The sequence below is a fragment of the Psittacula echo genome (assembly GCF_963264785.1).
Source record: "Psittacula echo genome assembly, chromosome: 1".
NCBI lineage: Eukaryota > Metazoa > Chordata > Aves > Psittaciformes > Psittacidae > Psittacula > Psittacula echo.
In genome coordinates, this window is record NC_137735.1 from 29681092 (window position 1) to 29708960 (window position 27869).

The window sequence follows — 27869 nt, forward strand, 5'->3', positions numbered from 1 at the left end:
TATGCTAAAGGAAGAATCCTTTCCACAAATGCATGAATTCTAATGCTTCTTTCAGTCTGACTCATGTTACCCTGATTATACCTGTCAAAACAGGGAAGCAGCCAGCCTGTTTTTTTGACATCTTGTTATGGAGACGTACGAAATTCTCCAATACGTGAACATTCTGCATGCTTCCAAATGCAACGTAAAACTGCACAAGTATAATAACTGCTATAAATATAAGACAAAAGCAACAAAAGATTCTTGGCTTTGGTTTTTATGTTGAAGTTTTCTAAAAACGTAGGATGTAAAGGAAGAAAAATGGCCATGTTTCTGGAGGGGAAATTAGGCAGAAGCTGACTGATTTTGTAGCTGAGAAAGGCCCAGGGCTTTTTTTCTGACAGTTTCGTGGTAAAACTGTTTAGTGCATTGCAGAGGAACCGCTTTAGTTCTCCATGCGAGTCTAAATAAACATATATGAAAGCTACAGATCCATTTTTTCCAAAACATCTGGATTTCCATATGCTGCATTTCGGTAAGGAATATCTACAAGATATGGAGTACCTTCAGTCATGAAACACACTCATGACAAATCACCGAGCCTGGGAGCCTGGGAGGATGTTTATCCTGAAACATGCTGTCCATAGCCTTAGGCCGCTCTGGTTTGCTCCAGGGTTGCACCAGGAATCACTGTGGCTCCTTCTGAGCTGGAGGAGCGAGGACCCAGCTTGACCCAGAGCTTCCAAGGTGCAGGCTGGCCTGTCTTTTGGCAGATGCAATCACTCTTTGGTAATGCACAGAATGCATGGAAGTTTGATCTGTGCATTACAAAGCCTGATGGTAACAGGCATCACTGAAAGACTCCATGCCCATATTCACCCTAGTACCTACAAGTGAAACCAAGGAGCTTTTAGAGGTTTAAATTCCCATCTGAGCTTGACACATCTCCTTTCCTCCCGCAAATACACACATATCAAGTTTGGCCCCTCCTCTGCAGTGGACAGAACAAATCACATTGCTGGGTTCCTGCAAAGTTCAGAAACTGGGGTCAAGGCGGTGGTGACAAACCTGTATCAGCTGGGCTGCGCTCTCTGGACTGCCGTACCGGAGGTCGTGCCCATTGATGGCCAGCACCCTGTCATTCTCCTGAAGGTGTCCATCACGGGCAGCCACGCCGCCTTCCAGCAAGTTGAAAATAAATACCCCTGGCTCATCGGCCCTGCGGACCAGCTTTATTCCCAGCTGCTCATCCGGACTGCTTTTGTTTAGCACAACATGGAAACTGTCATCCCTATTGCAGTGAGCATCAAGGGAAAGTCCACTGTTTCGGCACCGGTACCTCTGCTCTCGGAGCACCGTCAGTCGAAGCACATGGCAGGGTTGCTTCAGGATTGACAGGGCATAGTTGTGAGGCACATTTTTGATGTCCATGCCATTCACCTGGAAGACAGAAGCGTAAATCATCAGCAGAAAGACCGTCTAATTTGAATTGGCACTGGAGAAGGCAGCTCTATTTACACAGATGTCTTCATACAAAGTGACGTGTGCTATTTCAAACTGTGTCACGCAGGAGGCCAAGTTTGTGGTGCAGAACACTCTTCCCCCCAAGGAAAGGACGCGCTGTACAGACGCTTTCTGCCTGTTTTTTTCCCGTTTCTTCCTGATAGTCTCCAGACATACATGTTATTTTTCAGCTTTATTATTGCTCCTTCCCAAGCTCCAATATCCTTCCATATATCTTAGTTTTATTCCACTAGCTTCTGATTTCAAATAGCCTCGCCAGCCTTTCCTTTCACTCCCACCACTTTCCTGCTGTTTCTCTTCCTCATTATCTCCCAGCTGCTCTAGGTACAGTAAAAAATGTTCTCAGCTAACGAATCTCTAATTAAAATTATTAAAAGATCCTCAAGAAGAAGTTTAAATGCCCTGCATATTTACTAGCAATTATGCTGATTTACCACACCAGAGAATTGGGTTTTTTATGTTTCTTATTGTTTTCTAATAAGATTTATCTCTCATGGCAGTAAAACTGCATAACTGCAACTTCTTTAATTTGGGTGGGGAAAAGAAAGATTTAAAGAAAGAGCTTCCAGTCAATCCTGTCATGCCCATGTGCGTAAGAGCGACTAGGCATTGCGCTTTATCACTGCTAAATGAAAACCATTTGCAAGGTTGTCATTCATTGCTGGCTGGAAAACCCTAATCAGACAAGTTATTTCCATGTAGTTTTACATTGCACAGGTTGAACCACTTAAATATTAACAAACCTCTCCAAAGTGCAACAGAAATGTTCCCCAGCATGGACAAAAGCATTCAGCTGGTGTTTGCTTTTGCAGACTGCTCGTGTGGGCATGACGGGGCTGTCCCTGCTGCAGTCTGATGGGGAGACTGCAGCCCTAGAGACACAGCTCAACCACCTTTAAGTTACCAGCTTGGGTACTGCAAATAGCATGACCTGCAGCTGCATGGGACTGGAATTGCTAGGAATCCTTCGTAAATCTCTGGGCAGCCAGTCACAGCCAGGGAGAGCTTTGCCAAGCCCCTCCATGCTGCAACCACAGCTTCCCACTGCAGTTTGGATGTGCCCTGCGGGAACAGTTTTGGCTGAGTGATGCCATTAACTGTGCCGCTCTGTGCTGACGCCAGGACAAAAAGCCTCCCCAGAACACATGACTGGGTGACACTCATCCATCCGGCTACCCCCGGAACACTATTCTGAGGTATGTTTAAACAGTGCCAGAGCAAAGTATGCCCACATCATGATCCTCAAAAATCCCTTTGGCCATGGCCTGTCAGACATAAAACAGAATGCATGTCACAACCCTGATGTCCCCCAGCTGCCCTCAGCTGCCACTGCGGTCAGCAAAAGCTAGGAAAGCATGGTGGCTTACAGGTGGTGCTCTGAACTTCAAAGGATGGTATCCTCAATAATTACATACATGGAATATGTTGTAGAAGTCAGTAGGGCTGGGAGAACTACTCATTAACCCTACCAGCCAGGCATGCCAGAGCAGGCAGAAAGACGGGCATCCAGAGTCCCACCTGGAAGATGACCCTGAGATATGGACGCCAGACCTTGCAGTCCACCCCACTTCCAGCTCCTGCAGCCTTACCCCAGCTAATGCCACATAGGTTAGCCTTGGTACCAGCACCAGTCTATTCATGAGCCATGCCCAAGTGTTCACCTGTAATTTGGAAAACCGATGCTGAGCTCTTTGCAGTCTCTGGCCACACTGTCACCAAAATTTGAGCTAGCTGATTTAAGCTGCTTGGGGTATATCTAAATGAGCTGCAGCTGTACCTCTGGTTTGCAATGTAATATACCTGTGCATTCCAACTACACATGATCAAAGCAAGAAAAGGAACTAGTATTTTCTGTTATCAATCTTTTCTTCTAAGGACTGAAGTTAATATAATTTTGCATCCTTGCAGAGCTTCAAGTCACTGGGGCAGCTGAGAGTGCAGCTCCCATTCAGAAGCTACTGCTGAAGCAGTCACTCATAAGATACAAGATCTTTAACCATCTAGCCTAATTCTTTGTTCACCTGCTATGCATTTCTACAGAAAGAGGAGCAGAAGTAGCATCCAACAGCTAATGCCTGAATGCTGCTCAAGTTTCATCTTAGAGATTTCACCTGTGGCTGCTGGTGGAGCTACACCCTCAAAATAGAGCTGGCAGTGTTTCACACTGCAGTGCTCAACACATCATACAGAGGAGGCTGAAATAACTTAACTCTGATCAGGCCCCTGTCACCTATCCTGGTGTAAGTGGGATGTAAGGCAATGGAAACCTCACTAACTATGAGTTAAGCCCACAGTTCAGTAGAAACAAACTGGGCAAAAAGCCCAGCTTCTGCTTTCAGAAAAGATCTTTTGCACCAGTGGGTCAGAAATGCCAGCAGTCTATTGTGCTACATTGCACTTTGGAGCTACCATGTTTGGTTAGAAATCTGAGAGACCTGGCAGTGAATGGGAAAACCAAACAAATCTATGAGCCTCAAAACCTGTTGAAATGAATGAAATCATCACAGCATGCAGAGGTGCTGAACATCTTTCTACATGCATTATTCTACCTACACAAACAAGCAACATTGCAAATCTCATCTCAGGATTGATTTACACCATCTTATTCTTGTACTTCCACAGTACTGTACCTTTAGTATCATGTCTCCAGGCAGCAATCTTCCATCTCTGGCAATTACCCCATCTCGATAAATATGCTGTATAATAATGTGAACCAAAGGAGTCTCACTGCCTCCCACAATCCTAATGGCCAGGTTTTCATGGGGATTGGTACGGTTGATCTTAATGCAGGTAATTTCCCCGTCTGGAATCAGGTGATACAACCTGGGAAAACCTGGAAATGCACATAGCAAGGTATTTATTTGCCATCACAGCTTTGGTTTGTTAAAACATGCACTGCACAACTTCAGGCACCTGCCAGTTATCCAAACTAGGTTGTATGCATGGATGTGGCTTATACTAAGTGAGGAGGAAAAGATACATGTACTTGCTGAGTGGACTTGAAGGGATCTTCTTTTAATTAACACATTCAAACTTCCTTCTCCCCCTCTTACCTCCTCCAAACACAGCCTTAAATCTTTGATGTACTCCAGGCAAATGAAATGTACTTAAAAAGAGTTACGTGTGCTAATATTTTAAGAGAACAAAATACATTTTTAGTCACCAGAGACCATTTTTGGTGCTGAGGACTGGGAGATTGACTCGTGACATCCACGGAAGCATTTTTTTTACCTTCAGCTAATAGAAAGATTGAAGTTTCTCAGGTAAACCAAAGCACACGGCAGTTTCCCCCTAAGTGAAAAAAAGCTTTTGAATTTTTAGTGTGAGGGTCCAATCCAGCACTCATATGAAAAACCTGCAAGTCAAAAATATTAAGTGCTAATATTTTTTCAGTACCTATTTTAGAAATGAAAGCACAGTGACTGTTACTGAATAGTGGTGAAGTGTTACATGAAAATTAACAGAGCAGTATCCTAGAGAAAAGAAATATTTTCTACTACAGATTTAGTGGACAACAAACCAGCAAGACACCAAAACCTCTGGGAAGAGAGAAAGAAGAAAGAAAGAACAGGAAAAAGGTATTAAGAAACACTGTGTTGCATTCCTTACCACTTCTTTGATTATATGTTCCTCGGGGCGGGGAGCTGTCTTCCTCCATGTCTGTAAAAAGCACCTACCGGTAGCACAGACTTCGACTTTGTGGTTTTACACAGAGTGGACAGGCAATAAAAGTCTATCTGGTTATCTATACAGCCTTCATCAACCTAATATCCAAGTATGCGTGTAGTTTATACTCCTAGTAGCAGTTTCTATGCTAATATGAGTTTACTTCAGTTTTGCACACAACTTCAGTGTCTCAGGAATGGAAGGTCCTCTATTTTCCCCGTACTTCCCTATTATCTGAACACTATTTGCCCAACTTGTAACTTGCGCAGTTCTCTCTAGCCTGAAGTGTGGATTCACTCCATCTAGATCCAGGCCTTTAAGCTAAATGCGTTATTTTAAGATCTACTTTTTCTCTCTTCCTTTATAGCACATGGGCACCCAAAGGGAGCGATACCCACTTCACCGCTAAATTACCCCTGGACATGCTGAACTCTCTTCACTACATTAGAAGAAAGAGGCAATTAACTCTGGCATCTCAGTGGGGTGCTTAAAGTCAGACGATACAAGTACTCCTCAGATATCACCAGAGGCCTGATCTTTACAGCAGAGTAAGTATGTATGTTTTACACTCTCAATGTGGCTATAAGGATATTTCTATGTAAAATTGCAAATGATAACCTGGATCCCTAGATCTAATCTGCACAGAAATAACATAAGTAAATATCTCTGTATATTTTTATATTTTAAGTACTACCAAAGCAGTCCTATAGCAGAAATAATTCAATTTCCCATTGCATGATTCACCTCATGTTATAACAAACTGTGCTTTTTGACTCAAACACCCATTCTCCCATATCTCATTCTGAAAAATTTTCTAAAGGAATTACCCAGTCATATTTCTTCACCATGGAGAACTGCGGACTGAACACGCTCGTGTTACGTTAGTCTGTAATTATCCCAGGGCAAAATCAGAGCAATGTGCCAGTGAACAAGATCTTTACAGAAGTTTCCTTGCATCTTGAACAATGCTTTAACTGGTTCATTAAGTCTTGCAGTGGCACTTGGATGACTTTCAATATGACTATATGCAGATTCATTTAGAAGATTTTTTAATCCTTAATTTCTTCTGAAAGTGTGCAGTCTACAACAAAACAAATCTTCCCAAGATATATTTCTTGCCAGCCTGGAAGTCACTAAGTTTTCTCTGCATAGTTAGCAGATGTACTGCTTCACCTCTTGTCTTCATTTGATTTCTTTATCAAATATAGGCTCATAGAAACATAGAATAGTTAGGTTTGGAAAGAACCTTAGGATCACCAAGTTCCAACCTCCCTGCCATGGACAGGGACACCTCACGCTAAACCATGCCACCCAAGGCTCTGTCAAACCTGGTCCTGAACACCGCCAGGGATGGGGCATTCGCAACTTCCCTGGGCAGCCCAATCCAGTGCCTCACCACCCTAACAGTAAATATAATTAATAAATTATACCATTTTCTCCTCAGATGGGCGAAGCAACCAAAAACAACTCCTTGATCCCTTAATTTCTGTTCTCTTCATCAAAGACTTGCCTCTTGTTTCATCTCAGAAACATGCATGGACATTTCTATTACCAACAATCTAAACTGTCATAAGTGAAAGGCCAATGTCTATTTTGATAAACTAATAGTAAGTTTGACAAACTAAAGGTATAAAATACATAAATACATATATTTTTTAGTAAGAAAATTCACAATCACTTTTTCACCAGTCTGCATATATTGTGTGGATTAATCAAAACCTACCACACCTATTTCAAGATGAAGCCATGTCTGGAAATCAGTGTTTTTAACTTGAATTTTTCTGAGGTATATACCATACCCAGAAAAGGAAGACCCTGTTTTGGCACCTGGTTGCATACAGTGAATGGTTGCGTACAGCAGCCGAATTTAAGGGACTCCAACTGGGTTGAAGACCTGTAACCATTCCCATATACACAGCCTGTTGTGAGGCTGGAGCATCAGTTTGCACAGACCCATTTCCCTTATATTTTTAATTAGAATTCTCCATTCTCTTTGATCAGGTTTTCCAGAGCAGGAAAACCCAGGAGTATTGCATACCTTTCTTTACCATTTTATATTTCCAGTCCTTAAATATCGAAGAGCTGCTGAATCTAGAAAGAAGTAAACTTTCTGTCTTGTTTTTGGTGATTCTTGCAGGTATTTCCACAGAGTGTTGTGGTTTTGTCACCGGGGGTTGTATGGAGCATTCTGAATCTGTCAATATAATAAAATGTCATCTGCATTCAGAAAGATTGTGTGTGCTTTTTCCTCAAGCAATATTTTCTTTATATTAGTGTGCAATTTTATTGCTATTTTCACACATCCCATTACAGTAACAAGTAACATTGGAGAGATCAGCTTTACACAGTAAACTCTGCATGTCTGGTATGATGTAGGACACTGATCTCTCATTAGTATAGTGTCCATGAGATTGTAATACAAAATGTTAAGTATGCTTAATATTTTATTCCCACAGTTTATAACACTTAGTGTTCCTTCAGTGCTCAGGTTTCAGCTGATTTCTCTGTGCACCATGCTTTTTCTGACATTGCTGCCATCAGGATAACTTCTGCCTTCATTCCCAGTATCCAATGTGACAAAGCACTGTGTAATGTTTGCTATGACTCTTGAGTCCAGATTAATCAAAGGTCACTATAAACAAAACTTGGCGTCTCATATTGCAGGTCCTTATTTAGATCAGACGGTCTGACTGATGTGAGGTGCCAGACCCAAATAAAGCCATCTGCAGGGACATACTCATGCTTCCCAGCACCTGGTCACCAGAATTTAAATGGACCTTGTGTAACCTATTCTTGGAAAAGTTTTGTGTTTGTGACTTTGTTCTGCAAGTCTTCCTTCCCCACTGATTTTCATTTAGCATTTCCTTCTCCCAGTGGTTTGCCATCATTTTGATTTAATGCCTTCCATTAATTCTGCAGGGATGCTGCCCGATGCAGGGGACAATGCCAGCTCTAATGTCTCTTCTGGGTTCTGGACATTCATCTCACCAAAGGAGTCCCAGAACAACTAAAAAGTTGAATGTGTCTCAAAAAAGTTGTGGCTATCTTATCTACAGCAGACAAAGTTTATCAGTCTGCCATGGAGGAAATGCTACAGAGCGAATCTTTTCTCTTCTGGAAATTGCCTGGCTCATCATCCTGGAGCAGAGTGCTTTGAACCAGTCCTGAAAGATTTCCAACAGCTGTTTTGGGAAATTGGAACTGCAACTGAATTAAATCTGAGGAAAACAGGAACTGCACAGGATCTGCAGGGTGCAGCTTCCTGAGGCACAATTTGGTTGGGCTCTGCTGTCTTGTCCTGGGGCTTGATAAGCCACTTTCTTTCCTGCATACAGAGAACCTTAAGGCCATGAAATGGTTGATACCTAGAGCCATCTGTATGTCACTTACTTTCTTTTCCTTTATGTACCTTTCCCAGACATTGAAGTATTTATCTGTTATACATATATACATACAAATATATGGAAATACAACAAGACTGAACAGTAGGAGTGAGATACACCCATACAACAGAAGAGTCTGTTCTATGGTCCTGCCAGTGCCTGCCAGGGCTGCCTTGGCCTTGACTGCTGCAAAGCAGTAACAGATGGTAGAACTGCACCCACCATGAATTCGACTTTGAACAATATCTGACATCCTCAAGCAATCACAAATTCAATTTCTTTTACAATGGCCTGACTGCAGAATGGAACTGATGAACGCTATTGAAAACCAGTAGCACAGCTCCCTTTTACTGTAAAACAGAGAGTTTTGCAATTGCATTCTCAAATTCTTTCCTCCTCGAGCTTCAGCTAGTTTATAACTTGTATTTGTAGATTGGTTTGGGCAAAGAGTATGTATCTCTCTAGTCTTTCTTGGAAGCAAATTTAGAGCGTGATGCCAAACTAAGACCACTGTGATATAAACAAGCATAGCAATGCTGGAGCAGTCTTTGCTCGAAGATATTCTATCATTTAAGTAGATTGTCAAGGTCATTTACACTAGTAGAACCAGTCAGAAGATATTACATCTTAAATGCATCACTGCCGGAAGGATGTCTCTGTCACCTTCCCTCACGTCTCAGAATGAAACCATCTCTTTTAAACTCTCCTAACTTCTACTTCAGATGTGGAATGCTATTTCTAGTTCTAAGTGTTATTACAGAGATAACGCTCAGGTAGATAGCTCCAGCTTGGGTGCTGCACTATAGGCAAATACTTTGCATGGGTTATTTACAAAAATTACCAAATTATTAAAATGAGAAAATCTTAGCACCTCCTTCACCAAAACACTTTCTCATCAGTGTTTGCACTTTTCGTTCTCTTCTAACATTTTCTTCATTTTGGACATTGTCCAGTTCTCTGCTGAAAATGTCACCAAAATTTTTAAACAGAGGAACAAAGAAAGCCTGAATCATTTAAATTCAAAATGAGTGCATATGACATTGTTTAAACAATCAAAACATAGGGTCTAAATGGAAATCATGAAGTACTCTTCACAGTGCAGGACTGCTACCAACTCCAGGCATACAATAGCATTAGACTGTAACAATTTCTCCACTGTAATGATAACAGAAGTACATTTGCCATTATACATCATATTTTTCAGCTTTACAGAACCAGTACTGCATTCAACTTCAAGTTAAGCAGAATCAGGAGTATTTGAATAATTTTTTAATCCCACATCAGGAATGGTTATTTTGTCATGGACCCTCACAGTCACACTGCAGCCGAGAATTGGCCCAACAGACATTTCAACAACTTCAGATTAAAGGTGCCTCAGATTAAGTGCACCTGCATACTCTTCAGTGGGCAAATAGCTAATTTGACATCAGTACTGCTGATGCTGACAGCCAATACACAGGTATACAGTATGGTTTTGTTCTCAGAGCTCCTTTGACCAAAATATAGTCAAAACAGATTAAACAGTGACATTCGAGCTAAGATGAGGGGATTCGCAAAACTGGGGACAGATGGGCTATCATACATTGAGCTTTGCAAAATAAACTGACAGCTCCTATATCAAGAAGAGGTTATCAGCAAGAAGGGGTCATTTCACTAGGTGCCCATTATGAAGCTGACACAGTCTCAGCTTTATTCTGCACATGCACTGACTGAGCCTGAGGAGGAAAGGAGCCACAAAAGAGGTGCCATCTGATCTGGAGCAATGAGGTATGGCTGAGATGTGCTCTCAGGTGGTCTCAGACATGAACTTGTGATACTTGGTGCAAGGCTGCAGCAGCTTTCTGAGGGGATCTCCAAGGCCAGGAACCATCACCCACAGGAGCACTGCCATTCTCAGGAGAGCAGAGTGGCAGTGGAGAGACAGACACTTGAGTCTGCCTTTCTACAGTAGGTTTGGACTGGACCTTTAGTGAGCACAGGACAGAGCACACTGCAGTTATCTCTAGAGTCTGATCAGCTTCTCGGTTGGACCAAGAGTCCAACTGCAGACTGCTCAGAACAGCTGAGAATTTAAAAATATATAGAAAAGAAAACAGACAGAACTGAAGAAGGAAACAAGCTGCTAGGTGGCAGGATGCTGATAACTGCTACAGAAAGAAATATATTCATTTCCTTCTCCAACACAAAGAAACAGAGAGCCTTTGAGATGCCATTACACAAAGCACCTGTTGCAAAAAACTGAATAGAGATCTTTGTTAAAGTACTTGTATTGTTATGAGTTACTTGCATGCATTTTTTAAAGACCAAATTCCAAAACTGTGTAATCGAAATATGTTCTTTGCTAATGTAATTAATACAGTAATTCAGGAACACAGCTTCTGTGGTCTCATATGTAAGAGTAACTGCTCATTAAGTAATTACATGCCTATCTGGTTTTTCCAGTGCAGTAGAATATATTTGGAAGTGTACAGGCATTCTTGATGCAGAGGAATAAAACCACAAGCAGAGTCAAGGAGAGAATGAGAATCTTGACGCTGTCACTGGGGCCCTGGAGTGATTGCCACTTCAGGGCCCTATTATATGTCCCTTAAAAATGAGACAACAGAGTTTTTCATTCTACTGGAAATGTAAAGGTCAGTGCCATATTCACTCCTCCTTCTGTTAACATCTGGATTGCACTGGATTACTGGGTAGCTAGTGTTGGCATCCAGATCATCCATGCACTCTGGACATGAAACCAAGCTTTCAGTGGAACTCATGTCATCTATAAGCCTAGATAAAAAGTGCTCATGAAAATGTCTATTCCCCTTAAGAGGTCCTTTTGTATCCTGAAGTGGTGTCTTTTGTAAAGTATGAACCTGAGGCATGCAGAATTTCACTCCAGCTGAGGAAGGGCAAGCATTTGCTTACAATGAATTGGCATTATAAGTAACTGAATGAGAAACATATTTGTCTGCTCAAAGAGAGCTGTAGACAACTTACTTGCAAATTTTTACTTGAGGAAAAATGATAAAATATTTGGGACAGTAAAGTTATTAATTAATTCTTTAAAACAATGGTGTTTCCAGGCCAAGGAGCATATTCACATCATTTTTTACGGAAAAAGTTCAAAATTTTGAATTATCAGGTTTTATTATGGCTACATCAACAAGCGTGTGGGCTAGGAGAGCGAGTACCAAGAGCACAACAATGTAGTAAACCTCTCCTGAAGAAAGAAGCAAACAAAACAGAAGAAATATTGAACACTGTTCTCTGATTCACCACTTCAAGAATAATGATGCCTAAACACAACATTTGGCAGCCTTCTGTCTTTCCTTATTTTGCATAGGTTTCAATGAAGCTTGAAATACAGAGCAAAAGGAAGCTGGTTATTTTGTTTTCTTAAAGTACTCATTCTGGGCATTTGATCTGGGAAGAGACGTGAGGTGCCGAGCACTTCACGCAATGGAATTATAATCTCAGTGAAGACCTTGATTAAGACAATGATTCTCACTCTATCATCACTTCCTCTTGATGAATGAATGCTAATGTTGGCTTCATAATTACTGTCCAAAGCAATTAGTAACATTTGCTTATTGCTTTGAGAATGCCAAATGGAGTGTTATTGCTTGCCAGACCCCTCATCCTGACATATGTCAAACAAACCTGTCTCTCCCCCCTGTTTAAGAGCAGACCATTCTTACATCATCACCTGCCTGGCTGAGGTAATACAAGTCTGTCACCCAGGATCCCACAGAAGTGCTGGAATAATTACAGTCCTTTGCACTTTCATACCAGCCACTCACTGGGAATTTCCAGTGTTTCATAAACATTAACCAAAACCTCATGAATTTCCTATAATGTATGATTGCTGTGATCCATTTACTTTAGGAGGACAAACAGATGCTGATGGAGCCTCTTGAACAAAATGACAAAGTGAATCAATGACAGCTCCAGTAATAGATCCCAGATGCCCAGATCCCACATCCCACATGATAGATACTGGGCTGACTGCAGCACACAGGTTGTTTCCCGAACAGACCTACGTGAGGTCTCACACACCCCAGTAGTATTCTTGCCTGCCAGTCAGTAACAGCTTTTTTAACAATAATATAAGGAAAGATTGACTTTTTTATTTAATCGTGCACAGCCCACCACATGAAAGGCATGTCAGTCACAGACATTCAGTTCCCACGTGGCTAGGGTCCCCTACCTGCCTATTTTAAGTGATAACACAAGGAGAACAAAGCATTACCTTCCTCTCCAGCAGCAGAGTTTCCAACAGCCTCTCTTTCCTGGTCAGCCTGGTTGGAAACAGCGCTTCCGCTTTTTGTCCTCCGAAGAACACTGAATGCCTTGTTTATTTTTTTAAAAGATCTGCTTCTGATAGTGGAGCGTTCAAAGTGTCGAGCTGCAACGGCAGGAAAATCAGATCAACACAGCTCAGCAGTTCTGGGCTAGAACCACTTCATTCCTGCAGCCACCGCCATACAACTGTCGACACATCACCTTTGCACCTTGACTCCAGCTGATACTCCAAGGTTGCACCCACTTGAATCTGGGTACAGTTACCCTACCTCTGTCCCACACCCTGGCGCTGCCACCTTCCCTGTCAGTTTTTTACCGGCCAGACACAAAAATCTCCTGTGAGTGTGGTAGCCTGGGAGAGAATAATCCTCAGTAGAGGCAAAATCAGCAACAAACCTGTGAAAAATGCATGTAGATGGGAGAAGCTCTTTCCAAACTCCATAAGCTCAGAAAGGAAAAAAGAAAAACAAAACCAAAAAGCTGGAAGTTGTTAAAATTCTTCTTGGAAAAAAACTCCAACTAAACCACCCAAACCCCACACTACTGCCTCAAACCCCTGCAATGCCTTCAAGGGGGAGTCAACGATATTGCCAGCAATAGCTAAAAATTTCATGTCAGAGATTCAGGGATTATCAGGTGGAATAGACCAACTATGTCACATCTTAACCTGTGTCAGGCAATACAAAAAAAGGTCATAATACTTTCAAAGAATGTTACTCTTTTTTCCATCCTGCTGAGGATATCTTCATGGCTGTTCCGCCTCTTCAAGCTCTGCTTGCTAGCCAAACATTGTAATCTAATAATAAAACATGCCCTCAAAACAGACTGCGGCCTCTAAACTCAACAAAACTAGTGGGATTTAATTTCATTCTGGTGTTCTCTTCTTGCCCCCTCCTTTTCCTTGTCTCCCTAACCCCATGCACACAAGATGATGGCGCTGCTCATTTTCTAGTCTTTCTTCAGCGCTTCATCCATTGTCCCAGATGCAACTGGTGCAATGCAAAATTCATCTTGGGCTATTAATTTGAACTACTCATTTTGGCTGCTCATTTTGGCTTCAGAGGCCTCAAATATAAGCTCTGAACTCACTGCTAATGCTTCCAAGTCTGCCTTTGGCCAGGTCATGTTTTTTGAATATGATACTCATCAGAGCTGGGTGCAGTGTCATAGGGTGAAGAAGGATCAAGGCAAGGTTTCTTGGTGCAATTTATCCTCGACTGTGGTTGTTTCAGCAGGACCAGCTCCTCCAAGCTGCACCTCCCGGGGAAGCCAGCAAATACCCCCTAAACTGCCAAGGCACTTCCTAAGGTTTGTTTTCCTGAAAATTCTTGGCAACTGCCAAGCACAGTTCACTGCAGGCTTTAGGGTAGGTGCCCATGGCACAGTCTATGGGGATTACTTGGGCCACCATATTTTGGTGAAGTCATTACACAGCTACACCGTCTCCTCAGCACATCACACATGCCATTTACTCTTCCAACTGGTCTGACTTGCCTAAATAATCTTTCTTAAGCCCTGCGGTTTGCATGTGTGCAGCTAGTCCATCTTCAGCTTGCTGCTGTCTGCGGTCAAGCAAATTTGGTTTTCATCTCAAAACTATTGGGCCACTGTCTGTGCAATTTGATAATCCATGTAAAATTAAAGCTTTCACACTCCCTTTTAGTTTTAAAGCCTCCAACAACATATGTTTCACAGAAGACAAATGCTGAAAGAGGCCACCAGGCTCTGAAACCATCACTTTCAGTTCTTACTTCTGTTTCGGTTGCTACGATGCAGGTCTCCGGGGCTGCTACCCGACTGGCTGTCCTCTGAGGTGGGGCTGAAGGCTGGATTCACCAACCCTGGCTCATCTGTCATTAAGGCAATGGCTGCAGCTGCTGAGAGCTCGGGGCCCAGGGCAGCTACTGCCAAGCTGGAGCCATGGTCTGGAGAGCAGTCTTGGGAACGCCTCTTCCGTTCCTTGGTAAGGCCATAGTGGGATGCTCCTTTACATCTAAGGAGAAGGGAAGGAAAAGAAGACATGATAACAAGTTGTATTTGAATGTTGTATACTTATTGGAATTATATGGTGCCAAGATAATTTGCCCCTTGGAGAAAAACTTGATGATCACAGGGGCCGATGAAATACAGATGCTTATTAACAAGAGGGGAAGATGCCTATCTTATCAGGTTACACAGAATCAAGAAGAAAGAAAACTGTCCTTCGAAGTAGCTAAGCTACCACCTTATGTGGAAAGACTACTGCTGGTCAAGAGAAAATACAGAGCCACAGCCTTGTGTGTAGTGTCATGTATAAATAGTTACTACGAATACAAGAGGACAAGAATAACAGATGGCTAATTAAGCCAGAGGTTACAGTCTGTAATTTCTCCCTTGTTTCTCACCAATGAAGGAGAGCAGGGTGAGGCCTGACAGCTTCTCCAGGTCTGCTGGTGAAATAAAAGGTGCCTCACCAAGCCCTGTGCCATGAAAAAACTTTTGGTCACCAAGGCAGTCACGCTGGGAGCACACTGCTGTGGTCTTCCATGTAGCAGGCAGGGTCTGCCCTTCAATGCAACACATGAAGGAAGAACACATAAAACAGGTTCTGAACAAAAAATCCAAATCCTAAATCCTGACTCAGCCTCTGCAGTGACAAAACCTTCTGTTTCTGGTGCATGTTCCCAGAAAAGCTGAAGATTCAGAATTGCAAGAGGCAAATTACAAGCCTACTTTGAAACAGCTTACTTGTAGTCCCAACTACCTGCTCTATATTCATCCTAGACAACAAAGGCAGGACCACGCATGGCTTTTGTTTCTTAAGATTTGCTAAAGAATGTCACTTGAATGAAATTAAAGGTCAGTGTGTGCTCTTCATGAGTCAATATTTAATTAAATATAATAAAATAACTGAAGACACAGTGGCAGAAGGACACAGCATCTCTCTGCGACTTCTCTCCAGCACCACTTCTGCCCAGTGCCCACCCTCTATAACCTCATTCACTGCATTAAAATAAAGAAAAATCTGCCTTTCAATCATAATCTAATGAGCTTGCCCTACTTGCAGTTACTATTACCTCTTCCTTCGTAGCAAAGGCTAGTTGATGACTTTCATGAAAGTGCCCTGCAAGACGAACTAACAGAAATAGCTGCGGAAACCCTTAGGGATAGAAAGCTCTTCATAATATATGGCATGCACAAAACGCAATGCATAATACATATAGTACACAACGCTAGTGGGTTAAGTGTCAGAAAAAGAAGTGCACTGAACAGAGGCCTTGGAAGATAAATGATTTATGGAAGCAATTCCTGGGACAGAAAGATGAGATGAAAACGTGTCACAGATATCTCTGTATTAGCTTCAGAGCAACAGTTTAATTTCTCTTATGGTATTGGCTTTTTATGAGAGAAAATTGAATCAAAAATGGTTTTTAGCACTAAATTATGATTTACCATCATTTAACTGCTACTACTTCTGACAACTTTTCTCTTAAAGATGGAAAAAAATACTGAAGCCCAAACTGTATCGTACTGATGCAACTGTGTAAAGGTTTTGTGTATGCCTTAAAGTATGGATGGGAATGGTTGTGGCAGAAGTTATTTCTGAAACCTTTCACAAGCAAATTGAGGTGTCTCAAAAGAAAATAGTCTCATGGAAGAGAAGGTTGATCAACTATTTCAAAAGACCAACAAAAAGCTATTTGGAGCACCTATTCCAAGACAAGAGTGCAACAATAATTGTGTAAAACAGAAAGGAAGAGCTCTCCTGCCTCCGCTGCAGCAGCCATTTTCCTATTCCTTCCCAAAAAAGAGGTGTGACTTCCTCACCCCCTGAGCATCCCACACTGCGGTGGGATGCTCTCCTTTATATTTCACAGGAAGCAGAACCACAAAGGCCTTTCCCTCTTGCAGCCTACCTAAACTTCTCCAATGCAGCATTTTGGGAACTTGCCCTTGACATCTCCCACTTGCAGTAAGGTCACATTTACCAATCCAGCCTATGAATGTCAACAAAACAGTTTTTAAAATGGTTTAAAAATTTAATGCAATGAAATGAACACAAAGAAATGGCTTTGAAGTGAATGGTTTGCTGTTCTCAAAAGGCAGTCTCTGCCTTACAGGTATCCTGCAAAGACTCAGAATGTAAGAGATATTCCTACTCCACATTTTATTTTGTTTGCCTCTGTTTTCACTGTGCCAGTAAAGTTTCAGCAGCTGATATCAGAGCACCAGCCTTGTGAATGGGTCCTCAAACACACATCTTTCTTTTTTATTTCTGGTGGGTTGCATGAGGATCAGCCTGAAGATCAGAAGTGGCTTGCCCTAAAGATTCCCAGCTGCATGGGTTCATCCATTGCCTGGTGCCCATCTGCATTTCACTACTAAAGCCTTCACTTTCTTGGAAATTCTCACTCGCTGCTGCTGGCTGCACTGCAGAGGCCCAGTTAACAGCATCAATCCAACAGCAATGAACAGCAGACGATTACTTTGAATGTAGAGAGGGCTGACACAGTTTAAGATGTGGCTTACTGGAGAAGACAAGTCATCATGATGCAAAGCACAAGGCACATCTTTCTAACTCTGCCAGAAATAGTTAAAAGGGGACCAAGAGCACTTCAAGTATGAGCACTGAAGTTATTTCTTAAATAACTGTGGCAGGCATAAATGAACACAACTCAGGCCCTCTTTCTTCAGATTAACACGGTGTCCTTGAAGAAGAAAAAAAAGCCTCAAGCCCTCAAACTTGTAATAAAATCTGCAACAGCATCTCTTCACTTTCATTGTTTTCCTTGTGCTGCCACTGCTGTGATAACAGAAAACAGAAGAGTTGACTGTGTAAGTGGAATCATATTTATAGTGTCTCAGCTACATTTTTCCATATGGTTGGATTTGGCTCCCAGAAAAGAGAGATCCATAAAACAGCTACACGCCAGTACTAATTGTCTCTCTCACTGTGATTATTAATCAGCTGCCTGATTTACAGCTGGAAGAGTGGGATACCTGATTAACGTAGGCCAGTCAGAAAGTGAACCTATCACTGGTTGGTGGCTAAGGTGACCTATAGATTAATGTTTCTTCTCAGTCACACTGGACAGTGAGTACATATGTGCAGCCATACAATTCTGAAACAATTTGAAGGCCGAAACCAAAAAAGACAAACAGACACGAATAACATGTGTTGTACAGTTCACGCCATTAAAGCAGCGTCACTAGGTGTGTACAGGAAACTCAGAAAATAGTATCTTCTCTTTGCGTGGCCTCTTTTATGAGGCAGAAACATGCTGTTCAAAATCTTGGCTATACGAGCTAACCACCGGGCAGTGAGAGGGCAGTGGTGGCTGCTGAAACCTTACCCAGGGCTGCAATTATGGCTGGCACTAACATCATCAGCTGCAGGGCAAACCTTGCTCTATGCCCTGCTCTGCATGCAGGGGAGGCTTTCCACTGCAAGCTTCAGGAGCAGCACATCTGAAGTGATGGAGCCAGGAGATCTAAAACCCCATGGTTGCCTTAACTTGGTGCTACCATTTGTAAAAACAAACTTCAGTAAAACCCAAGGCCAACAGATCACTTCCACATCAAATTCAAACAAAAACAGTGGTTTGAAAACAGAGGTGCATTTTCCTTGCAGCATTCCTTACTTACACAGCAAGGGAAGGCCTGAAAGTGAGGTTGACCTCAAGGATTTCCATTACCCAGGCTGACACAGGGGAAAAATTTAAATGCAAAACACAAACAAGGACAACTGCGTGGATTTTTTTGCCATCTAGATGAAACAATATCACAGGCAGAAATCGGGTGTGTATACTTTAAATGCATTTGCACTTTGAAAACCTCCCTGCTTTCTATCTATGTCACTTCACAGGCTATGTCTGAGTGCAATTAAGAATAATGTATACAAAGCACTCAGGATTGCCCAGCAGAAGAAAATACTGCATAATGGGCTGTCATCACTGATCCAAAGCTAAACTGAGATTGGGGTAGACGAGTATGTTTCAGCTATGCCATCACTGCAAACAGTTTCATCCCTGTGTAAGTTGGGCTTGTCACTAGCCGGGATCAGGATACTAACAGTGTGTATCACACCCTGACCCCATCACATAAACTTTCCCAATTGCTCTGGTGTCCCTGAATTGATCCATTGGAAAGGCTGATGGAGAAGGCAACCAACAAGGAGTGTCCTGGATAACCTGGTGCTGGTAACCTCACTTGTGAGACCCTGGTGAGAGGCTCCTACCGCATCTGGCAAGGGAAGGCTTGACTCACAGGAAGGTGTTGGCAACTTCTGCCCCGCATGAGCCATTCACAGTGTGTGTGACATCAGCTGTGACTATAGCCCAAACATAACCCAAATACCAACCATTCAGGCCAAATGCCTAAACTCTCAAGCTTTCTGAAAGTCACAAGGGAGTGAACTTACTTGGTCAGTTCTCAGGCACAGATGCCACCAGCTCTTCTGATCTTACTTTTAACTAAAGCCAAAACTAAAAAAAGAGTGAGGAACCTAAACTCCAATCAAGTTCCACGTTACAGATCTAAGCTAAAATGCAGCAAATGTGCAATATCTCTTCCAGACCAACCATATCAGTGTTTGAGAGGCCAGAGACATCAATGTCTTCAGCAGTGAAGGTGGCCAATACCTTGCTGCTCTTTACACCCAGTGATGCTGTATCATCTTTGCTCAGAAATCTGGCTTCTGTAAATCCTGGCCCTATGTACAAAATGCCTTGGTTTTGCTATACATGAAAAACAATCCTGAAACAGCTGTGCTTTTTCCTTGGTAATTCTGAGTTCTTGTAAAGATTAACCGCAGCATAAATGCTGCTTACAAAATAAACCTCATAAATAAGAACATGATTTTTCTTTCCTTTTTTGTTTCTTTTTTAATGCATTTGCCTTTTCTGCTTTTTATGAAGAACTGTGTTATATCAAGAGCATTCCTCCAGACTTGTAACCACCAGCTATGGCTAGGAAGGTCCTACCTACATTAAGCCTTCCTCAATATTCATAAAGAAAGAGATGAAGCATCTAAAAAGCAAAGTTTAAACTCGTAATTACATTTTCCAACCAACATTTGCTGAGTCAGGCTGCAAAAACCTTGTCTAGACATGCAACTAGAAACAGGCTGTTGTCTGCACCTGCACTTGAATTTCATAGTGTAAGCAATATTTCTAGATGCTCACCACTGCTGTTCCGTACCTTGGCACTGATGCACTTGGGTATCCTCTCCATGATGATCTCCGTGTCAGAGGCTTAACATCTTTTTTTTGGGGAAAAAAAGTGCTCATTTTTCACCTAAGTGGGAAACTGTCACTGTTATTATTACTCTTTCACTTCAATAACCCTATAAACAAAAGCCTTTTAGAGACAGCTTCCTGACATCTGGAGCATCAGGGCTGGCAGAGAAGCTTAATCCCAGCTGCCTCTGGAGTGTTGAGGATGAGCAACTCCACCCTATTCTTCCACAGTCACTGCTGTTCTCCATGTCAACATGGACATAGCTACGACAGTTTAGATGAGGCAAGTGGGTTCTCTGTCTAGCTGTCGGAGAGATTTTCACATGTCATTTACTCTCTATTGTCAACCAGAAGACTTTGCTGCAGTATGAACACATTTTTAGTGGTTCTGTATTTCTGTGTTACTACTCTGCAAATATTTATAATGGTCTTCAACATTTATTTCTTTAAGCCAAGGTTACTTAGCTTAAATACTTTCCCACAAGACAGGAACTATCAAATATCAATTTTTTTCAGTTTAATTTCTGTATATCCCTGTTATGGTTTCCTATGTTTTTGTCATGCTTTTTGTTTTAATGAAGCCATCGTAATTTAACAAACTCTGAAACTATCTTACTAGCAAAGCCTAATATTGTGCTGTATCTTATCTGTAAAGATCTGACCTCAGGGAAGGGCTGCCATTTTCAAAATGCTTTTGCACTATGATGCTGTCAAACAAAATATATTTGTATATTATATAAAGAACATGTGCAGGGGTATCTGTATACTTACACTTCCACGTCAGCTATTCCGTATGAATTTGGGTGCACCACCAGAAAAAAGACTTATAGTTCCCACAGTTTAAAAGAAAAGGTTTTCTAAGCATAAAAGGAAACTATATATTGAGCATTCTTTATAATGACTGTGTTAGTCATCAGCTAACCCATTTCTGTGATTTGATTGCTGAGAAGGAGACTCAAGCATTGCTAGTGATTTTGGTACAGGCCCTTGAAGGCAATTTGCATTGGTGTAAAACTGGAATTACAGTTCAGAGTTCAGACCCCACAGTTCCCAAAACTACTGACAGACAGACAGACTGTGCCAGACACAAACTGAACAAGCATTCAATGAATGCATTCCCATTCGAAATTTGACTGCTTATTCTGAGGGAAGGGAGGAATCTTCAGATTTCCTATCTTCAGATTTCCTACTAGTTTTCAGGAGAGTTGAAAGAACTTGGAACACATTTTTACTCTTAACTAGTTTGCAGAGTTTAAATTTCATGTACATGTTACCAAAAGATCATGTAACACATGATCATGTTTAAGTGTATTTTCTCTTCTCTTGAAAAAGCAAAAAGTTGTATTTCAACCACCATCATCAGCTTCTATTATGAAATCTTTTAAAGGCCCATTAACATCTATCATGGGAACAGGGAATTGGAAGAAATTGGTAAACAACACTAGTCTCCTGCAATTGTGGGCAAAAATCATGACTGGGATTATTGTGCAATGATCCCAGTTGATGCTGGGATTGTGCACAAATTGTTGGTCCAGATCATGTTCTCTCTCTCCCCTGACACTTTTTCCAGGCCATTACTCTATCACTGATGATTTTGAAACTACAACTTTTTTCTTTTCAAGGCTCAAGCATGGTTTCGAGTTCCAATCTTAAACCATTCTAACAAATTACAGCTGTCTTACGTATAGGAGAATGGAGCTGTAAATTGCTAGAGACAGCTTAGACGGGAGAGTCAGCATACGAGATGGGAATACCAATTTCTTTTACGGATTAACACTGCTTCTGCATCGTGCATAACACAACTGCTACTTTAGAGAAGCTGATATTCACAATTAACTTTGTTGGCTTCATCTTCTGTTGCTCTTTTCCTCACCTGTGCTCAAGACACAGATGCTCTGAGGACTCACAAGGGTACCAGCAGGCTGTTGCCACTGCTCGCATAAGGCATGGCCTTGGATTGCTGCTACAGCTTCTCCCTCTTCCAATGCTGCTTTTAAATGTAAGGCTTGTGGAGCAGAAGTAGACTTCAAGCAACAAACATGAGGAATTGACCAGGGTGAAAGACTGCAGTCAGTTTATTAATCAGTATTTACTCCTGGATTACTATAACAAACATTTGTCATCACAGGAAAGTTACTGGCTAGAAGTACAGAACAAGAGTGATCTTGTGTGATGTAAAACAACAGCAGTATTTATTTATACTGAACTTAATTAAACACTGAAGCTTCCAAAGAATAATCTACATATCTCATGCAATCTACTCACACCAGCTGACACAAACAAGGAAAACAGAGGAGCCCCACACTATCTCTGACTTTTGGTAGGTGCCTAGGCACTGACACACCAGGAATGCCTTGGTGGCAGATTTAGAGCAAAATAAAAGGGAAAAATAAGAGGTAGAGGACTAGCGTTTTTTAGCTGGTGGGAACCTGTAAACCTTGCTGATGGCTTCTAGTGCTTTCAGCATTCAACATATATACATCATTTAAACCCACTAATCCTGCTCAATTATGCTAGTCCTAAAGTACTGAAAACTCCTCTTGACTTCAGCAAAGGTGGAACTTGATGAAAACTTCACCAGGTTCTTTCTTCGCTTTCCAGAATTGCATCATTTTCTAAACAACACACTTTAAAGCTTCAGCCTTCCCTATTCTTGAAGAGTGAACTGGAACGTTGTTTCAAACAAAAGAGAGAAAACACAAATTTTAAAGCCTTCAAGAGGTTTCTTCATGGAAAACTCGGGTACTTATTAATAGTATATTCTTTTATCTACAGACAGCCAGCATGCAGGAGCAATTGCAGGTAGTGTGTGTCAGCTGGGTATTTGGAAAGCAACATAAGACCTGCCACCAGCAACTGTCAGCTTCATATCTGGTTCTGAGTCCAAGACCACTCAAAGAACAGCATTGGTATTCCGCAGGCAATCTTGACTATTAATTTTGCCTTATACTAACAAAATAATATAACATTTTACAGCAGAAATTGAGATCCTATGTAATAAGACTGCAGCAGAAACACTGAAAATATTCCTAATTAGAACCTTAACTGCAAAATGAGCCTAAGGAAGATCAGAGCATATATATACAAAGTCTCAAAAAATGTTAATACTGCTAAAATTAAGTTACCTGTGACAAAAATAGCAAGTGCAAGGACAAAGAAATTCTTAAGGCATTGCAATTCTATATCTCATAATGCCACACAATCATTGCACTGAATTTTTCAACTTATGTGGATATATATATATAATTAATGTTGAGAATAAGTATTCAGTCTGTTGATTCATGTGTTTTTCATGTTTACTGTTCAGTGCTTTGATCACCGGATTATATTCAACAGGTATAACTAGTCTGCTGGAACTTAGCATCTCAGCTTTGTCTTCCCCTCCTACTATCCCCACCTATACCGTAAAAACTCCATGATGCAGTGAGCAAAATAGGTTTGTAATGAGACAAACGGGTTTGTTTTTCTAACAAGAGTGACAGTGTTAGCGTAACCTGATTCTTGCAGCCACAGACAGAAGAGCCTGCCAGACAGAAATTTTGTATATACACCTACTTAGCACACAATTCTTTATAAAATAAAATGAATGACAGTATCTCCTATGTCACAGACTCAACAAGTCAGCACTACCGAGAATAGGTTAGAGGCATCGGTTTGTCTGATGTGACACAAAGCAGCGACACACGCATATCATTCTCTAAGATGTAAAATAGTAGAAAGGGAACACCATGTTCCATTTCAAGATGTTTTCAACCCAAGGCCTGAGTTTACTAATACTGTCTCCATTGGAATTTGAAATTACAGGAAATAATGGGTTTCCAGCCAGTAAATAACAAATACTGTCTTTATACTCTCTTGTTGAAAGAATATGCTATGGACAGCCACTCACAACTCTAGCTCTAGCGGCACTCGTCTCTGGCCTCGGTGACTGAAAAGTCACCTAAGACCCCTTTTAGGTCAGCATGGGTATCTAAATTACATTGCTAACACATCTTTCTACACTTCAAGCTCTGAACACATACTTGCTTCCTCATGGGGATGATCAGAAAAAGATCTCAGCATGGCTTCTCAGAAGCTGAAAAACCACAGAGATACCTGTCAGATGCCCCTCTGAGTGCTGGGCAAACATCTCCACCACCATGTCTAAGCAGTATCTTAAGATGTCACAAATGTTTCTCCTTTTAAAAAGTATTTCTCTTGTCTTATCAAATCCAATGATTGATATTCAATGAGGATCCTTTATAAATCCTATGGTAAGTGAACTGAACTCATGAATCACTGTGTCTTAAAACCCTTAAACAGCATGGGTTTCTAGTAGGGGTGGGAAAGGAAGAGTACAACATTTCCTGGTGTATCTCAGATTCAATTTCCACGATTTCAACCTACATGAGTATTGACACTGGCATAAGAAGTACGTAAGTCACACTGTTGACTAGGTATCTCATTACTCTGTATTTTTTGGGAAGATAAACATAGCCAACAGTACATTTTAGTAGAAAAAGTTCTGGCTTCTACTCCTCCTGGCTCCACAGTATCTCTTTTGCATGTCAGGCTGGAAGAGTATGGATGTATCAGAGGGATGTTAGAAGCCAATTTTCAGAACAGTGCTCCACAAACCCATTGGGCATGCAAAACTCTTTACTGCTTATGGTTTTATGGATTCCACCCAGCTAAATATAAGATACTTCAGCAAGATATTTCAACCTCCCATTAAAATAAACACACATTGTAAAAGCATTTAAAGGCTGCAGAAACTCCATATTCAGCCACAGCATGAGTATGATTGGAATGTTGTTTACAATCTTCTGAAAGCTCACATGGTAGGAAATGCTCACTTATGCTGTAAAAATTGCAAAACCCAGGGTTTTTTTGAATCACCATTTCTTAACAGAATTATCAGAAATACTTTTAACCTAAATTCATTTATAGAAATCTGAAATTCATTAAGCCCAATTTACTCACCCTTCTCCCCACTACAGACAGTGCTCAGTATCACTGAAAGCATCCAAAAACGCAGCAGTATGGTTTCCCTGTCATGTGCGGACCACTGTAAGCTCTCACTTGCAGCAGAGGCTGACAGAGCTCACACCCTCACACCTCAGTTTTCACAGTGCACTAACCAATAAAGCTCCGGTCAGGTTGGGACAACGCTGTTCTTCCTGCTGAAGCTTAATCAAGGAGGTGGATTAAGAAAGAGGGAGCCGGATGCAACTGCCAAAAGAAAAACTGGTGCCTGGGGAGGAAGAATGAGTCCTGCTTGCTGTGGATTTTCAGTTGAAGTTGGAAGAGGTTCATAAGAAAAGGCACTGTCCTCTGTTACTCCAGACAGTGTCTTGGGAAAAGCATGCAACACCATCTAGGCACACAGGGCCTTCTGCAGCCTGAAGCTGCAGACCTTAGAGGCTTCAGATATAGGATGAAACCTCTGTGCAAAATTGTCTTATTTTCTTAGACCAGCAGGTTATAACTGATTAATCAAGTGATATAATGCATAAAGTAGTGTGGAAGCAGGAATCCAGTTGTGAAACCACTTAATTAGAAAAGATGCCTTCGGAAGTGGGTACTGTATCACTAACAACACAAAATGGATTTCCCTGACAAAGGCAAGTATCATAGAATCATAGAAGAGCCTAGGTTGACAGTGACCCTCTGCAATTGCATTTTGAAAACCGTAAGTGATGAGAACTCCACAATATCCCTGAGGAGGTTCTCCCAATGAGAAAAAAGTAGGTGAAACCAGCTTTTGCACTATATCTTACTTTAACTTCTTCATACGCATTAGCTTGCAGATACTACAGGTTTCTTTAGGTTTTCTTAGTCTCTTCTATTGTCTCAGTTTTCATGTTACTTTTACATAGTATAAATAAAAAAAAATATTTTATTTTTTCTTTAATTATTCAATTTATTAAAAAAACCCATTCATAATAACAGGCAGTCACCTCATACTGTCTCATGCTATCATTAACTTACATATCTTACTAAAATAGAGGAATAGAAAAAAAAATTCCCAAAATGTTCTTTAGGAAGCTGCTCTTTCATTCCCTTTTTATGCCACCGCAGCATTGGGAATTCTGATATTCAAGCTCTAATAACTATCTTTGCTTTGGAAATTAAAATGCAAACATCATGTGAGCAGCTGAGCACGTAGGACCCCATGGGCAAACCTGGGCAGCAGGTCTGGAGAACTGAACCGTGGGCATGAGCTGCAATTATATTCTCCTGGGTAATCCAAGATAGTGGCCTTGCCCCCGCCATCCTAGGAGAGGGCACATCCTGCCTGACCTTGCTGCTCCAACACAGAATGAATCGGGGCTGCTGTGTGAGAGGCTGCCTTGAAATGAATCCAAACCACGAATTCCTTATGACAGGTTGTGGCATCTGGGTGACTCAGCCAGCCTACATGCCTGAGGCTGTTCTAGCCCAAGCTGCAATTGTGTTAACATCACAATTTCAGTAGACTTGGGTCTCATTAGCAGTGATTATGGTCCCCCTGAAAGAAAACCAAAGTGGCATAGGAAATGATGTCAGTTCATTATCAGCTTTGGAAGAGGAATAATTACATCTATCTTCTTCAAACTGAGACGACCCTGGTCCTCCAGATGGAATCTGGCAATCTAACCTCCAGCAGTGTGATCATGCCTTATCACCTGCTGATTTTCACAGCAAAGGCACACGTCTTGACTCAAGGTGACCCAAGCCATCACCAACAGATAGGATCAGACCGGACATTTACACTAGTGTCCAGTGGACAGCAGCATGCTGGGCTATTGGACATGTTGGCAGCCCACATTCAGACATACATAAAACAAATCCTACATGTTTTATATAATATTAACCCAACAGCCTGTCAATGCAGATGGCTCATTGAGCCGAACTGACCAGCTTTACAACATAGAATAATCTTACAGCTACAATGAGAAAATTTTCTCTGATTCCAAAATATCCACCCCCGTCTGACATGGACATTGAGGATTAAAAATAAACGAGTAGAGAGACTAAACAAAACTGGTAGTGCATTTAAATATTTATACTTTGAAATGTGGGTCTCTGTTTTAGCATCTTTGCAATGCCTTGGACCAGTGGTTGGTGGTTTACCTATCTTCAGCTGATTGTACCTTCTGAAGAACTTCCTTAAATGCCTTGAAACAGGTTCGCTTCCTGAAGGGCAACACTCAGCACTGTGTTTATAAGGGTGCAATGCAGAGGGAAAAGGAGGAGGAGGAAGAAAGGGAAATAAATACCTAACAGTTTAGTGACTGTAAACAGAACAGCCTCACGATAAATTATTTTCTTATTTCTTTAAAAACTAATTGAAGATGCTACAGCATCATGTAGGAGGGTTTGCTGAGTATTTGGATACTGTCATTAAGGAGACCTTCCAAAATTGAGCACAAACTGTTCTGCAAAGGCTAACCACATCTGCCTCCAGAGATGGCATTGCTTCCTGTGGGGTTGCCTGTAACAGCGAAGTACATGATTACTGTAGTGGTTCTGGAGTGATACAGTATGTATATTATATGTGTAGAAACACATCCAAGGATAACTTCTCTGGAGACATCCCTGTTCCAGAGTAAAAGCCTTCACCAGAGAAGCTAACCTAGAGTAAGAACAGTATTATCACTTTATTATGGATTAACTTTTCCATGTGCTCGAACCATCTTTTGGGAATACTTTCTGCCCTTTCTTCCCTGCCCTTTCTTCTGGGCACCAAATGGAAACTATGGGAGCTCTCAGTGACAATTTTAGGTGCCAGTTTCCCAATCTCATTGCACTTTAATTCCAGACTCTGCATCCCAAGATCATTTTTTCAACA

General features: G+C 41.5%; 1 protein-coding gene across 2 annotated transcripts in view; it reads right to left on the reverse strand.

Moving 5' to 3' along the window:
• Window positions 1-27869, reverse strand: part of LNX1 (ligand of numb-protein X 1) — a gene marked incomplete at its 5' end in the record, with an annotated part of 66053 nt that overhangs the window by 19146 nt on the left and 19038 nt on the right. For both annotated transcript variants that reach the window (XM_080615187.1, XM_080615188.1), the window contains 4 exons: window positions 1048-1419; window positions 4134-4336; window positions 12787-12942; window positions 14591-14832. In XM_080615187.1, the coding sequence (XP_080471313.1) occupies window positions 1048-1419; window positions 4134-4336; window positions 12787-12942; window positions 14591-14832 (973 nt within the window). The remainder of the gene's footprint in view (window positions 1-1047; window positions 1420-4133; window positions 4337-12786; window positions 12943-14590; window positions 14833-27869) is intronic.